The 16657-nt window shown below is 46.3% G+C and overlaps 1 protein-coding gene across 1 annotated transcript in view; it reads right to left on the reverse strand.

Annotated features, from left to right (window-relative positions):
• The window catches only part of Retreg1 (reticulophagy regulator 1), a 129423-nt gene extending 113153 nt beyond the window's left edge, over window positions 1-16270 (reverse strand). The window contains exon 1 of the mRNA XM_038323853.1: window positions 15984-16270. Coding sequence (XP_038179781.1) covers window positions 15984-16270 — 287 coding nt within the window. The remainder of the gene's footprint in view (window positions 1-15983) is intronic.
• Between the last annotated feature and the right edge of the window lie 387 nt (window positions 16271-16657).

A 16657-nucleotide genomic window follows, 5' to 3' on the forward strand; every position in this document is an offset into this window, starting at 1 on the left:
ATTCAGGCTGGGTCTCCCTTAGACTGCTAAGTCAAGTATGGCATTTTAAGAAGGTTACAGGAATACTAGTTAGGAAGTCTAAGGCAAGCTGAGCATGCAACAGCTGAGGGAAGGAGGACTGGGAAAGTACAGTGGAAGATGGCCACAGCTTACTGCAAGTCCAGTGAAGTTAGCCGATGTAAAAGATGTGTGTCTGTGTGCATGTGTCTCTGTGTAATGCATGTATACTTGTGTGTGTGTGTGTGTGTGTATTGCACGAATTCTAATTGGTCTTAATAATAAAAACCTGGAGCCAGATATGGGGTAAATGTTGAAATGTCAGAGAGACAAAGGGGCAAGCCACAGCCTACTCTTGTCTTGTTAACTCCTCAAACGAAAAAGGGCCAAGCTCCTGTCTCCTCCCGCCTTCTATTCCTCTCTGCCCAGCCATATCACTTCCTGTCTGTCTGTACAGATCTCCAGACTTCTATGGCTAACTAGTGGCCAACTCCGCCCTCTAATCTGCAGGCAAGCTTTACTTGTTAGAGCACAAACAAAATACAACCACATGTGTGTATGCATGTATGTGCCTGTGTGTACACATATGTATGTGTGTTTGCATGTCTGTGTTTTGTATGTACATGTGTACATGTGTGTGCACCTGTGTTTGTGTCTGGGTTGCATGTGTGTGTGCGTGTATATGTATATGTGTGTTTGTATATAGACATAAACATCTATTTACATGAATGCACACATGGTTGGTCATGTGTATAGGTCTGGGTGTACATGTGTGTATTTGTGTGTGTGCATGTATGCACATAAAACAGGATTTTAATTTTATATGCATTATCCCCCATATCATAAGCTCTGTCACTGCAGTTTTGTCTTTGACCTAAGTTCACAGCATTTAGAAATCTGTCTCTAGGACTTAGAAAAATAAGCACAAAGAGAATAAAATAAAATGCTCTCAGATTTTAACGAATTCTCATAAGAACAGAAGCATGGGCCAGGTGGTGGTGGCGCACGCCTTTAATCCCAGCACTTGGGAGGCAGAGGCAGGCGGATCTCTGTGAGTTCGAGACCAGCCTGGTCTACAAGAGCTAGTTCCAGGACAGGCGCCAAAGCCACAGGGATACCCTGTCTCGAAAAACCAAAAAAAGAACAGAAGCACGGCTGGAATTGAAATTCCCAGATGTTCAGAGGCTGGAGCAGGGGGACCTCCACCAGGTCAGGGTAAGATCCAGGCCAGTCTATGTCACCCTTGCCCCAAATCCACTTCTAACTTACACATTGAAGGATTTTAAAGGTTATTATATATTTACAGGAATAAAGTATGAAATGAGCAACTAAGGCCAATGAAGCCCTAAGAAAGGATGTATGTTTTCCCAAATTGTATTTGATTGGAAAAAAAAAAAAAACTTCAAAGAAAATATGGGCATCCGTTAGCCCAGCCTCTAGGCAGAGTACAGGAAATCATCGTTTACAGTCTTCTGTGCTAGGTCTGAGCACAGGCAAGGCTTCTCAGTGCTACAGGATGGACAGCCCTCTGAGCCGGGTAAGGGCCATCAAATTTCCCTTTCAGTGCGACAAGTTCTATGTCCTATCTGCCATGTGCTCCACTCATGAACTTAACACACCACAGGCAAGAACCTCACTGCTATTTATTCATAAATCTTTAATTCTGATGAATGCTGGGTTTTACATATTGTAATTTAAATGAAGTGCTTCTCCAGACTCATAGTTACCTAGGTTATTAAAATATGATTTTAAATTAACTTCAAACAACTTTACCAAGCTAATTTCTGAAGCATTTATTATTCAAATTCTATTTTAAAAATGCTTTTGGGTAACTTAGTTTAGTAGCAAATCACATATCACCATCGTAAATAATTTTTCCGTTTGCAAATAAAAAAATAAAGGAAGAAAGGAAAGGAAGGAAGGAAAAAACTCATAGACGCTATTGTTCAAATGTGTACCTCAACGTTCATATGCTGGCAGTTAAATTCCCGGGGCAACGGTATTGAGAGACGGAGCAACAGAACTGATTTAGGCCAAGGGCTCCACCCTAGTGAAAAGATTAATGTTGCTATCTGGGGAGTAGTTGGTTATCACAGGCCTGGGTTTGCTATAAAACTACATGTGGCCCCTTCGCCCCCCCCTTCTTTTGCTTGCCTTTCTCCCTCTTACCATATTCTGATAGAGGACAACAAAATTTGTCAGAGAGGGGCACCATGTTCCTGGACATCCCAGACTCCAGAATGTAAATCAATAAATCCATAATTTTGTCAGCCACGGTGGTTCACACATTTCATCCCAGCACTCAGGAGGCTGAGGCAGGTGGATCTCTGTGAGTTTAAGATTAACCCGTTCTACATAGTGAGTTCCAAGCTACCCATGGCTACATAGTAAAACTCTATCTCAAAAAAAAAAATCTTTAAAAAAATACCATTCTTTATAAATACCCAGGTGTGGGCATTTTGCTTTAACAATAGAAATACATAAACGTAAGAGGCAAGCCCTCCATCCGGTGTCCAGAAACAACTTGACTGGGGACTGACTCTGAAGCCTAATGACAGAGAAGAGGCTGGGCATGGGAGATGGAGACACTGGCAGAGCCTTGAAGCAGGAGACAGACGTTTTGAGGAAGCTAATAACAACCCCATGACTTGGCCCAGTGAAGGGTGAACTGATAAACATCTCCCAACATCCTCTGTGCCCTGTCAATGAAAACACCTGCCCAGTAGCCCAGCAGTGCAACCCCACCCACGGTGTTCCAAACATCTTCCTCAAAGGCAGTGTTCACTTCCGCAAACTCAGTCACCCAAGCCTGCATCCCAAACACCCCCACCCTACCGCCCTGAGCCACGAAGGCATCTGGACCAGCTAGAGTCCACAGGACACGTTACCTGTATACAAAAATCTAATTCTGGCTCAAAAGGGCAAACACAGAAAGGAAGTGAAATATGATGAAACTGGGTCACTGGACAACACAAAATATAGAACCCAGCCCGGATAATTGATGCCTGAAGCGGTTGCCTCTGTGGGGGTGAGGCCCTCCACAGGGGTGGGAGCTTCTGTGGGGGAGGGGGACCTTCTCCATGGGGTGGGGCTTCTGTGGGGGAGGGGGAACCTCTGCGAGGGTGGGGCTTCTGTGAGGGAGGGGGAACCTCTGCGGGAGTCCCTATGGGAGTTGGGGTCCCTATGGGAAGGAAGTCCCTGTGGGTGCTAGGAGAAACTCAATTTCCTTCCCTAAACACTTGACAGGAATAGCAAGCTATGCACGAGACAACTAGGTTTCCACTGGAGGAGGGAGCTGACTTTGCCTTCTAAGATCCCTTAAACTGGGGGCTGTGTGACTGAATGCGAGGGTCCTGAAAAACCTGGCAATAGTTAAGGTTTTCTGGACACTCAGCAACCAAAACCCAATTCAGAAACAAAAGTGTGATGGATCCAAGGTGTTCCCAGCATTCCCCGCGCTGAGGGATCGCCACTTCCCAGCATTCCCCATGCTGAGGGGTCACCACACAGCTTCACCCTGGCTTCAGCTCCTAACTCATGCCACCAGGAAAGCACTGTGAGAAACCTCTCGGAACAGACCCCCGGTTATCCCGTGTCACCGACTGCTGTGTTTCCTGTGGAGAGTTTTCCACTTTTATAGAAAATGTAGCTAACGATTTAGTTACTCCAAACAACGATTTCTCCTATTTCCCTACCACCATGCTTTAGCCCATTCCTATTAATGTAGTATGTTCAGGGACTGGATTATGTTAGAACATTTAACTTGTTTAAACTGGGGACTTGGGATTCATTTAAAAAAAATAATGAAACTGGGCTAGGGATTAAGACAGATTTTCTGACAACCTCTAAAATGGTCCTAATCATACTTCATTTTGTTCTATATGTTTATGTAGAGGGACTGTCTCAGCCTTGACTGTGATAAAATCAAAACGCTGTCAGTTCTGAAAATCACTGAAGATGCTCATCTCTGGAGTCCCCGCCAGGAGAGTGGCAGCGAGCAGTCTGTGTTCAGCATGTTTACACTTGGGCAGTCCTACCTTCCCCCCAGTCTCTCCAAATAAACTAAGACCAACAGGACCAAGAAACATGGGGCGGAATCCCCAAATATCCAAAGACCCAAAGTGTCTGCCATGATCTGTAGGTATACCACGGACTTGCTTATCTTTTATGATGAGAAATTCCCTACACTATGCTCACTACTAATCTAACACAAAAGTTACCAAAATACTATACATTTAATGCTGTTCCATTGAGATACACACTGGGGAAAAAATAATCAAAAGAGACAAAGAGGAAGACCCAGAATTTGACCCAAAATATGATCAGAGGAAATGACATAATATACATAAAGCCAAAAAAAAGTGTCATCCATGTCCCCATCGTCCCGCTCATTTGCACCGTGATGATACGTTCCCCATTCAGGCTGAGGTACCCACTGAGGTTTCTGCTGGTACCTCAGCCCGACTCCTCTTCCTCTGCCTGACTCCTCTTCCTCTGCCTCATGAGATGCCACCTTCTCCCTCAGGGAGAGCTCAGATGCCATGGTCTGCCTCCTATGCCAGCTGCAGGCACACCTGTCTCTACCTTGTTCTCAGTGCCGGAGGAAATGACACCTGCTAACCCAGCCCCTTCAGGTCCACACCTCACAGGCCATCATCGACCTTGCCCGTCCGTGGGTCCCTTCTCCACAAGCTCAGCCATGTTTCAGAGCACCTGCCCAGACATTTGCAGAATCAACAGAGAAGGCCACGGAGCAGAGTGCTAGCACCCACAGAAAGGCGGCAGGGACACGGATCATGCCACTCTTGACGTGTGAAAGTGAGCACTGAATCAGAGTCTTGGTTCGGGCTGCTAAGCAGAGACAGCCACAAACCCTGCAGCCTGTAAACCGCAAATGTATTCATGGGGGCTGGGACCTCACAGATGAAAGCATCAGCAGATGCAGCTCTGGCTGAGGCTCACCTCCTGGTTTGTGAGTTATGCCTTCCTGCCCTGTCCCCACATGAGGAAGAAGAGAATGAGCTCCCTAGGGCCTCTTTCATAGGGGCACTATTGCCACTCACCAAAGCTCTTCCTTCAGTGACCGGTTGGCTTTCCTAAAGCCCCAGCTCTTCATGTCGGATGATGGGTGTATAAACTAGGAAGGACATGCTCATTCAGAGGGAAAGATTTCTTAGGCCACTGGAACTCCCTAGTGACCAAGTAAGTTGTGAGCTGGTCTGACATTGAATCACACAGGGAAGCCATGCCACTGTAGCAAGGAGGGATAAAATGAGGGAGAGATCCCTACCCCCCTTCCAGTGGGGTCTGGCATCCTCGGCTCTTTGTGGAAAGGGATGCTGAACAGGCCAAGGATGTCAATCACAGGCAAGTGCCCACTCTCCTCAGTGCTTTCTTCTGCTGGCTTCTCCGGAGCAACTTAAGCCTAGGACTACCTACCTACCACACAATGTTCCTGTTCACAAGATGCCCTGAATCATTAAACTTGGTAACACTAGCTTCCTCAGCACCTCCCCCCTCATCATTCCCAGCAAACGGTCCCCAACAATGTCACCCACCCTGAACAACATGTCCAGCTATGCACTTCCCCTCAGCCCAAACCCTGGCCATGAGTCTGTGGATCTGACCCCAGAGCCACCTCTGTGAGTAACCTGGCTGGAAAGTCAGGAGCCCGCTAAACTCAAAATCCCCAAAACTGAACAGCACCCCTCTTCTCCAAAACCCTAACCTGGTGGACCCTCAATGACCCTCAAACGAATTTTAACATGCCCGGCCACTTCTCACATACTGGGGTCACCTGAGTCACTTCCCACCTGCCCAGTGAGTCAGCCCTCCCAGATTTTACCCTCACTTTTGCCTGGATCTGCGTCCTCCTCCCTACCCACACTAAACCACCTCCTTTCAGCCCTCCCACCAAGAGCGCTCCAGTGGTGTGCTAGCCAATCCCGTCTTCCTGGCTCTTGCTCCTCTCCTTCCTATGGAAGACTGAACAGAAAGCTGATAGCAGAATCTGGAAGGATTGCAACATCAAGTTCGAAGCCACAGAAACAGTTTTTCTCCTGTAGAGGAGGAAAGATATGCCAGGCCTGGTGGCACAAGGCTTTAATCCAAGCTAGTTAGGAGGCTAAGGTGGGAGGGTCACAAGTTCAAGGCTAGTCTGGGCAACTAATGGAGTTCTTATATCAAAGTTTTAAAAGGGCTGGATGTGGAGTCAGGCAGTATAGTAGAGTAAGCTAGCGTGTGTGTGTGTGTGTGTGTGTGTGTGTGTGTGTGTGTGTGCTACAGCAGCTAGGCTCAGTGCTCCGAGGTAAGAACAGGAGTGAGGATAACACAAAGTCCAGTGATAGCCTCTTCAGAAACTGCCATCCCAAACTTTTCCTTTCTAACCAGCACATAAAACCACCTCCCCTCTCTCTATCTCTGTCTTTCTCTATAGGAAGAAATTCATGATTGCTTCTGTGTGTCTGTTTCCATAAATCAACTCAGCAAGCAAAATATAATAATCAATGCATATCAGTTTAACTGAATTTTTTACAAACTGATCAACCCGTGCCCACCACCCCGCCCCAATACTCTCTTGCCTTGGTCTATTTTGTTGCTCTAACTGAACACCCATAGGAGAAATTTTGAAGAATAAAATACTGCTTGGCTATGCCTCTGGTGGCCAGGAAGCCCAGGAACATGACGTCATCACCCGGTCAACCTCTTGCTGCTGCATAACAAGGCGGGGGCATCACATGGGGAGACAGAGCAAGCACGCCAGCTCTGAACTCTCCCTTCCTGGGGCCTTGCCTTATGAACTCACCTGGCCCTAATTACCACCACTTAAAGCTTCTACTTCCAAATCCCATTAAAACAAATTTGAGCATTACATTTCCAACATGGGTATTTTTAGGGCACACTGTAAAAGCATAGCATCTATTCATTGCCTAAAAAAAAAAATCCCTGCTGCCTCTTCCTGGCTCCTTTGTGGCCATTTAACACACACAGCAGAACCTGTCATATCCATAGACACTAACTCGTTCCTCTTCCCGTCCCCAACCCAGGGATTAGACTGTGTCTCCGGCATCTTTCTGTTCCCAGGAGCAGGAATAATGACACACCCCATTTACTTGTACTCATTTGGAGCAACTGGGGCAGCCTGAGAACATTCACGCACAGAACAAGATAAAACGGCAAACATGCCCAATGGAGCTGAGGGAAAGTGATTACTTAAATCTCTGCAAAAATCACTGACATTGCCTGAAGAGGTGGCGCCGGGGTTCTGCTACAGCACAGAGGAAAAACCGACTGGTTTTAAGCATAGGCATTGATCTGCTGAGATCAGCCCTGCTTTAGCTGGTACTGAGGACTGAGACTGAGAGAAAATGTCACAAAGACCCACCGTGTCCACCAGGAGGCCCTTGCTCAAGAAACATTTGCTGAAGCCTCGGTATCCAAAGGACTAGAGCTGCTTTTAATGGACTGAGTCCTTTTTACTTTGAAGGCCCTTGCAAGTCAGCACCACCCTACTGGGGCTAGAGGAAGATTATCTAGTGCACCTAGACCCATCACAGCCTTCTGGTCATCTGCCTTTCAGATCCTCAGCTGGTTTCAGTATCCCATATTACACTCCCACTCCCCCCAGTTCCATCCTCCCGATGAGTCAGATAAGTCTCCCTAGTCTGAGAGTACCTAGAGCTCACGTCTTCTTTATTCCTGGTTTATCCTATGTCAAAAGGTCTTGGCATTACCCTCACTTTTATAATCAAACTGTTTCCTTTAAACCCATTCAACACGCTACACCAGGTTTTCACCAGCATTGCCAAACTACCCAGGATCTGCACTTTCCCTAAGCTGGAAAGTCCTGGAGACTGTGGCATGCAACTCAAAACCAGGGTATACTGTTTGGCTCAACTCGATGAACCATCCATGCCTTCCCCAGCAGAAGGGAAGCTCCTAGGGGCAGGTAGAATCCTTGGTCTTCAGCCATATCCCTGGACGCAGCACCAGACTGAATATATGCTCAGCTGTGTCTTCTGCTAACCCGGGTCAAACAGAAATGGGATGATGTCTTTCTATTGCTGCAATGAAACAGCACAGGCAAGGCAAGCCATGGAAGAGTTTATGTGCATATGTCCCATGGCTTAGTGTCTCCAGTAGCGGGGTGAAGACATTGCAGCAGGGGTGGCAAGCTGAGAACTCACAGAGTCTGAGGACAAGCAGAGCGGGCAAACTTGAAAATGGCACAAATCTCTGAACTCTCAAAGCCAGCCCTGAGTGACGTACCTCGTCCCACAAGGTCCATCTCCTAAGTCTCTCAAACAAGGCCATCAATTGGAGACCAAATATTCAAATGTCTGAGACTATGGGGAACATTTCCTACTCAAACCAATCACAAGAAATGAGCGAGGAATCTGGACTGGACCATTAATAAACTGAAAAATAATCCCTACTGATCCCAAAACAACAACCTCCAAACAACGGTGTCTTCATATGGTTCTGAAATCACTAACTGTAATGCTGCAATATTGGAAGATATGGCCCACATTGTCTCATGATATTCTTTTACAGCAATGGAGTAGAAAATACTGAACCTATGAAATCACCAAGAACTGTGTGTCTAACAGGATGGCCACCAGCCAATGGGACACTTTACATTTAAACTAAACATAATTAAAAGTACATTTATAAAAAAATACATCAATCAAGGGGCTGGAGAGATGGCTCCGTGGGTAAAGTGCTTGCTGGACAAGCATGAGGAGCTGAGTTCAGATCCCCAGCATCCACAGGTGGTGTCTGCCTGTAGCCCAGCACTAGAGGACAGAGACGAGCAGAGCAGATCCTAGGGACTCAGCAACAGTCAGTCTAACTAAAATGGCAAGCTGCAGCTTCAGTGAGAGACCCTGCCTCAAGAACCAAGATAGGAGCCGGGGGGGGGGGGGGGGGGGGGTGGCGCACGCCTTTAATCCCAGCACTCGGGAGGCAGGCGGATCTCTGTGTTCGAGGCCAGCCTGGTCTACAAGAGCTAGTTCCAGGACAGGCTCCAAAGCCACAGAGAAACTCTGTCTCGAAAAACCAAAAAAAAAAAAAAAAAAAAAGAACCAAGATAGATAACAAGGGAGGAAGACACCCAGCGTGGACTTGTGACCTCCACAGACAATCTCACAGTGACTGGAAGGATACACACACCGTGTGGTGGGGAGGGTCAATGAGGGGGATGACACACTACATGTAAGAAGAGCTCTGAGCCACTCCAGCACTGTGGTTCTCAATCTTCCTAACGCTACACTTTAATACAGTTCCTCACATTGTGGCGACTCACAGCCATAAAATTATTTCATTGCTATTTCATAACAATAATTTTATTTAAAAAAGACTTGTAAATGTCCGTATTTTCCAATGGCCTTAGTTGACCCCTGTAAAAGGGTCATTCAAGGGTCGTTCAATCCCAAGGGGTCATGACCCACAAGTTGAGAACCATTGTTCTGCCACATTTCAGGTGCTCAGTAGCTCCCCAAGAACCGACTGGTCACTGTAATGCCCAAGGCCGGTGCAGAATCATTGCCCTCATGGCAAATACTCTACTGAGCAGTGCACAGGGAAGCCATCCTATGGCAAATACTCTACTGAGCAGTGCACAGGGAAGCCATCCTTTGGAGTTCTGTTCACTTCAAAGGGCCTTAGTTTCCTTTTGTATAAAATGAAGATAATACATATAATAAATAAGATGTAAATAAAGTGCTAATGTGAACATTTTTTATAATAATTATAATCACTAAATTTTGATGAGCCACCAAAACTGTAGTTTTCTGACTATTACAGGCGAGACTTGGATGCTGGTGACTTCAGATATAAGATGCAACCATAAATCAAGGTAAGGATAGATACTAGCCAGAGTCATCCGGCAATAGAAATGGTATCTTATGGAGAAGAGGGTACACATCTCCAGAAAGTTCTCAAACATAAGTGTGCCGAGTCACCTGGAGAGCTGGAGAGACCTGGGCATCTCCATCCTAACTCCAGAGATTCTGGTTCCATAGGCTTGGGATAGGCCTGGGTTTCTGCATGACTGACTGGCAGGAAATACTGCTGCTATTCCATGCTCACTCTCCCCAGGCCCTGCTCCACTGCAAGCTGGAGGAACCATCAGAGCAGAGAAGAGAAGGGGTCCAAGGACCCCTGCCAGGTGTACCCCTGTGTAGCCACCTCAAGAACACCAATTTACTGCTCTTTAATAGTTCCACAGGTAGGAGGAGGTACAGTCACATAACCCTAGACATGAAGGAAAACTCCTCCATACAGACTTTTAGATATCATGGTCACCAACAGTGAGTTCAAAGCTTGATCAGAGCACCTTTTTAAGCTGTAGAAGCATGTGACTCAAATGAGGCACTGCATCAAAAGTTATTATATTTCAGAATCATGTCCAGCAAGGAGACCTGGAAGATGGGCATTTTGTTCCATTCCTTCCTGATCCAGGGCGACCATCATGAGTCTATCACAAAATCCAGAATAATACCACCTACCACTTCCCTTTACCCAAAAGGAAAGCTGCACACACACCCAGCTGTACCTGAAGCTTTCCAATAACTCTAAAAACAGGAAATAATAATAGGCACACATGCAAATTCTTTATGTGACTATCAGCTTGCAAATGGATAAATCAATCGTGACTTACTCCTCCAAAGTAGCATAGCACTTAATAATAAAATAATAATAATAATAATAATAATAATAATAATGAAAAATAACTGATGTACATAGAGGGAAGGAAACTTAAAACTTGATTCAGGCTTTGGTTTAATGAGACACGGAAGGCAGCATGCCATGTGATACCACTGTGTGGGACTTTAGAAAAGAGACCAGACATCAGGTTAAAGCAGACAGACATGACTGACAGGAAGCAGACCAAAAGTGCCCTTGTACATTGCTGGGGTGAGAATGGCCCCATAGGTTCATCTAAAAATGCCCTGTCCAACGCTGGTGGGACTGCTTCGGGAGGGTTAGGAGGCGTGGCCTTGTTGCCTGCCTGCCTGCTGCCATGCTCCCTGCCATGACAGTCATGGACCTGTGAGCCCCAAACTAACTGTTCTTTTCATAAATCGCCTTGGTCATGGTGTTTGTCACAGAAAGAGAAGTAACTAAGACACAGCTGAGAGGCTAATTTAAATCTTGTCATTGTGGTCAGATATATATGTATCTACAGACACACACACATAACACCCACACACATTTAACTATGTACATACAACATCTACTTTTTAGTGTAAATAAACCACAAAAAGTTGATTCTTAAAAACAAAAGTACCCAGCTGGAGAGATGGCTCAGCGGTTAAGAGCATGGGTTGCTCTTGAAGAGGACCTGAGTTCAAAGCCCAGAACAGACCTCAGATGACTCCCAACCTCCTGTAACTCCAGGGCCAGGGCATCCAGTGACCTCTGGCCTCCACAGACACTTGCAGGCACATACAACCCACACGCACACTTAGAAACTCAAATGCAAATCTTTTAAAAAGAAAATTGTCATTTCTGTTCATTGGTTCACTTCCAGCTGTGTTTAAAACTACCATGAGCTGCCCTTGTGAGAAGGTTGGGTGCCTGGCATGGGAAAGATTTCTAAAATGCTTACCCTTTCCTGCTCTTTAATCTTTGGAATTGTGAGGTTATATTAGCTATTTTAAAAATTAAGGAAACAAATTTTGAAAACGCATTCCTTGTAAGTTAAATGTAAGACAGTGCATTCTGAAGCCTTGCGCAGTTCCAGGCCTACTGAACTGTGGCCTGGAAACTTTCCCTGTAGAAACTTTGATTCTGGAGACTGGCATTATATTCAGACTACACCTAATCATACCTTTCCACGATACGACTGGCACTTCTTCACGTTAGCCTTTTTCCTAAGTATGTCATATGTAAGAATATGTACGTGTGTCCAACTGAAGAATGCTGCCTATGGTTTTATCTCCTACATGTGTGTCCTTAGCTCAGGCTGGTTTACTTTCACACATCTTAGAACTGTAAATTAAGTCAGTCTGGAACATAGTAAGACTGGACCATTGTGCGTGTCACTTTGTGCTTCTTTGATCTCAAAGGACACTTGTAAAATTCGTCTGCACTGTTACCTGTACCCATTGCTTAGCTCCACAGCTATGTAGTTGTCCATGGTGGGAATAAATAAACACAAATTTTTTTATCCATTTTTAATATTTTTGCATGTTTCACAGAGCATTTTTTCTGTCCTTCTTAATCATAGAAAAACTTAATGTAAGCACTAAACATGGTGCTTCTGGCAAGCCCTGTACTCCAAATCTGTCCCCACAGCACCTAGCCAACCTCATCTACATTTTGTCCCATTGGTACTTTTCTCTTCTGTATTGAGTTGTAGATAAAATATTAAGTATATCTTTAAGATGTGGCTCTTTTCCTGCAGTGGTGGTGCATGCCTTTAATACCAGCACTTGAGAGGTAGAGGCCACCAGATCTCTGAGTTCGAGGCCAGCCTAGTCTATGTAAGGAGTTCCAGGACAGCCAGATCTACATAAACAGAGAAAATTCTGTCTTGAAAAACAAACAAGGAAACAAAAAAGATCCCAGTCTTTCATTCGGTGTATTCTGTACAGTTAGACAGTCGTCCAAATCCAACATCTACTCCTGTCCATCAAGGTCCAGGTGAAGCACAATCCATTAAAACAGAGCAGCCTCTCCCATCCACAGTGACTCTGTCCCAGATCCTTCCTAGAGCCTTCCATATGCCTGCTGAATGCACTCTCTCCAGTTGGAGACAATCCAGCTCCCCAGGACCTGTTTCGATCCCGGTTTTCCAATGCACAGCACTAATTTTACAGATCGTGGTCAGGCAAAGACAAAATTTCAGGGTCAAATTTAAAATGCTGAAAGTAATTATTAGTACCAGATATTAAGTCATGCAAATGATATATTTACAAAGTTACCTTCCGCAAGAATGGAAGAGAAGCAATGGTAAATAAAGCATTCCCACTGCTTATGTCGGGATGTGGGTTTTTCTTTTTTGTTTTTGAGACCGGGTCTCATTCTACAGCACATTATATTTTAACATAATGACTTCTTTGTTTTCCTCACAGAAAACACAAGCTTTCGCCTTCTCAGGACACAGAATATTAAGAACCAAATGAGGTCATCTATAACCTTTAGTCTTAGCACTTAGGAAGTTGAAGCAGGAGGATTGTCATGAGTTTGAGACCAGTTTGAATAACAGAGTAATAACCTGTTTTTTAAAAAAAGGGGAGAGAGGAAGTGAGGGAGGAAGGAAGGAAAATGGGACTGGAAATAAAGATCATTTGAGAAGAAATAAATTGGCTTTTTTATTTTAAACTTTAAAATTATATTTTAGCCCCAGAGCTACAAATAAGGAAGATTTCAAAACAAGTTCTGTCATTAATAAAGGGATTATAAAGTCCAATGGACTGTAACACAAAAGCAACAAGTGCTTCAGAATTCAGAGAGCAGGGTGGCTGTCTGTCAGAGGAAATGCATGCACGGAATTCAGCTACTGCAAACAGAAATAATAAGACATTCTAAGGAGGCTCAGAGCCTGTCCACTATTTGTTTTTCTCTCAGAGTGGTAAATAAAATGGATGGGAGACAATACTAATATGAAAAATATCAAATATACCTTTTAATTACCTATTCAAAAACATTAGTTCAAACATTGCTCTTAAAGAATATGTCTTAGGGAGGCTAAAGAGGTGGCTCAGTCAAGAATGTGGCTGCCACATAGCATAAGGACATGAATTCAGATCCCCAGCCCTACAAAAGCCAGGAGAGATCCATGTATCTATAACTTCAACATGGAAGGGTTAGAGGTCATGGACCAGCCAATCCAGTCCTATTGATGAGCTCTAGGGTTACTGAGAGACTTTAGGGGGCCTCTAGCTCACCTACATGCACTCACATAGATGTAGACCTGCAACACACATACACACAAGAACACATCTTAGGAATAATGTTTGCAACACGTTACATTATTATGCTAAAATTTATCTTATAAAAAGAACTTCTGTAAGTCAATAAGAAGAAGTTCAATGTCAACAGCGAACAGACCAGAGCTGTAATAGGTAAACAGGCCGTGCAGAGAACAGATAATTACAGTGGCCTTGAACACAAGGAAAACAGTCTCAGACAAACACAAATTTAAAACCATACCAAAGTGCCCTTTCCACCTACTAGATTTACAAGATTAAAACGTTTTTCAGGATCTCCTTGGCAAGAGTATATATATAGCAGTGCAAGCAGTCAGTCACACTGTTGATGGGCAAATAGTCTGGTAGAACCCCAATGACAATACAGTGACAGCCATTCAAATGACAAGGGCACATGCCCTCTGACCCCCCAACGGTCACACTGGTGGGATTCATCCCCTAAAATGTCTTCATTATATACCAAGTGACACATGTACAAGACTGAGCTATCACACTAAAAATGCCAAGTGCTGGGGAACTCCATCTGAGCCTCCTTAGGAGGCTCAATACTCTGAGCATCTTACAAAGGAATTCTATACATTGGAAAAGCAAGGAAGTAATCAACAAGGCACCCGCCCTTAGATGAGGAATCTTTACTATGCCAGCCAACAGTCTGCACAGAACACAGTGCTTCTGCTTTAACAGGCACTGTCTGAAAAAAACAAAAAATGGTACAGAGAACTAGCAGCCCTGGTGGCCTCTGGGAGGAAGCTGGGGAGCTGGGGATGGGCGTGGGAAAGAGATTTTTCAAAGGGAAAAGATTTTCAAAGGGAAAATATTTTCAAAGTGTTTACATTTTTGTACCTTCAAACTTTGGAACTGTGCTGTTCTTATCTAAATAAAATTTAAAACATGCTGCTTATTGGTAACTAAGTGAGACATGGCCCTAAGACTTGGCTTCCTGTCTCAGCCTCGATCAACATAATATAACCTCTTTATTTAAGGGCTCAGGTAACTTTACAACAGGATGGAGACTTGGGATAAACTCCAGAAGCAGCAATAGCTGAGAGGCCCAAAGTTAATTAACATCCACAGACAGCAACAAGACACAGCTCGTTTTCAGAGCAAACCAAGACTAGCAGGGATCTAAAGAAAACCCTTCACATTGCTCAAGTTAATCTAGAAAAATGACAGGCTACGTCTCTCTCGTGCATTTATTTCCCAACTTTGGGGTTCAGAAATCTATGTCCTGTAAATAGGTATCTGTTAGTGAAAGTGCTTATTCTGCACTGCGAGGGTCATGTTTGTTATGAAAACAATCAACAGACAAAGGAGGTTTTTCTCTGCCCTCTGAAAGCTAGTACCAGATGACAGGGCACATCCTTGGGGACGGGGGAATGGAGCCAGATACCGCCTAGTGCTTACCTACGCAGAACACTTTCTGGTGAGGCAAACCTGTTGATTGGGGGCTATTCAAAGAGCATTCCTGTCCAGTCCCTCTGGAGTAATTTCGCCTGAAATTACTACCGTCCCCACCCCCACCCCGCTGAGCAACCCGGGGGCAGGGCGATGTGCCTAATCCACCTGTTTGTTTACCTCCTGCTTTCTCATCAGGGAGCAAAGACAGTAAACCCTACCCTCCAGGGGAAGGAAAACAACTCATTCACTGCCCTTCTTAGGTGGCTGAGGAAGGGCAGCAGTGTAGAGACTAAACTGGCCCAGATATGCCTGGAAACACAGGTCAAAGGACCTGCGAGTTGACAATACCAGAGCCGAAGTTTTCAAGAGCTCTGGGACATCCCTAGATACAGGAACACGTGGGCCAGCCGACCATCACCTCCCCTTGGAGGGTGGACACCTGCAGCCAGGGTGACAGCCATTCACAGGGAAGTGCGTCTGGAGAAAAGTTGAAGTGGGTTACTACCTGTTTCAGACAGGTGACCGAACAAGTGGGACGGAGCTGCCACTTCCCCCGCAGCGCCCAGCTCACCCCAGCCAGGCCACATCCGGCCCCGGGCGCCCCAAGGTCACCTGCCCTCCGGGGCGCCCCCATCCAGCCTCAGCACTCACCAGAACAGCAGGTTGGCACCCAGGAAGGCGAGCAGGCTGCGCAGCGGCCTCTTCCAGCTCAGGAGCTCGTCCGCGCGGCAGCCCAGCCACAGCACGGGCTCCCCGAGCAGCCAGGTCAGGGCGGCGGCCACCTTGCCCGCGGCCTCCTCCACCTGCGGCCCCGCGTCTGCCTGCTCTGCCTCCGGTGCAGCCTCCTCCCCGGGAGCCCCGGGCCGCGGTGCCTGTTCCTCCGCAGCCGGAGCTGGGCATCCTTGCGCGCCGCACTCCCCGGGCGCCGGGCTCGCCATCTTCAGCGGCGCTTTGCTGGCAGGGACGGGGACGGGGACGGGGAGGGACGCAGGCGGGCGGGCACGCGCGCGCCCGGCGGTGAGCGCCCAGAAAGCAGCGGCGACCGGTCGGGGATCGGAGTGAGCACCGCGGGGCGCCGGCGGCTGGGTGCCTTGTGACGTCAGGCCCGGCAGCGCGGGGGAAGAGGGTGCGGTCAAGTTCGCATAGGGGCGGGGCCGCCCTGGGCCTGGCTGCACATCCTGCGCTCCCTTGCTCAGTGGTGGATGCGAGCTGGGCGGCGTCCCTGGGTAGCTGGGGACCAAGGGAAAATACTCTTTCCTTTTCCAGCTGAGGTCAGGGAGAGAGGACTCATCTCAAAGGAACTCTGGGCTTTGGATTTTAAAAGC

Source organism: Arvicola amphibius, chromosome 3 (genome assembly GCF_903992535.2).
Source record: "Arvicola amphibius chromosome 3, mArvAmp1.2, whole genome shotgun sequence".
Classification (NCBI taxonomy): Eukaryota; Metazoa; Chordata; class Mammalia; order Rodentia; family Cricetidae; genus Arvicola; species Arvicola amphibius.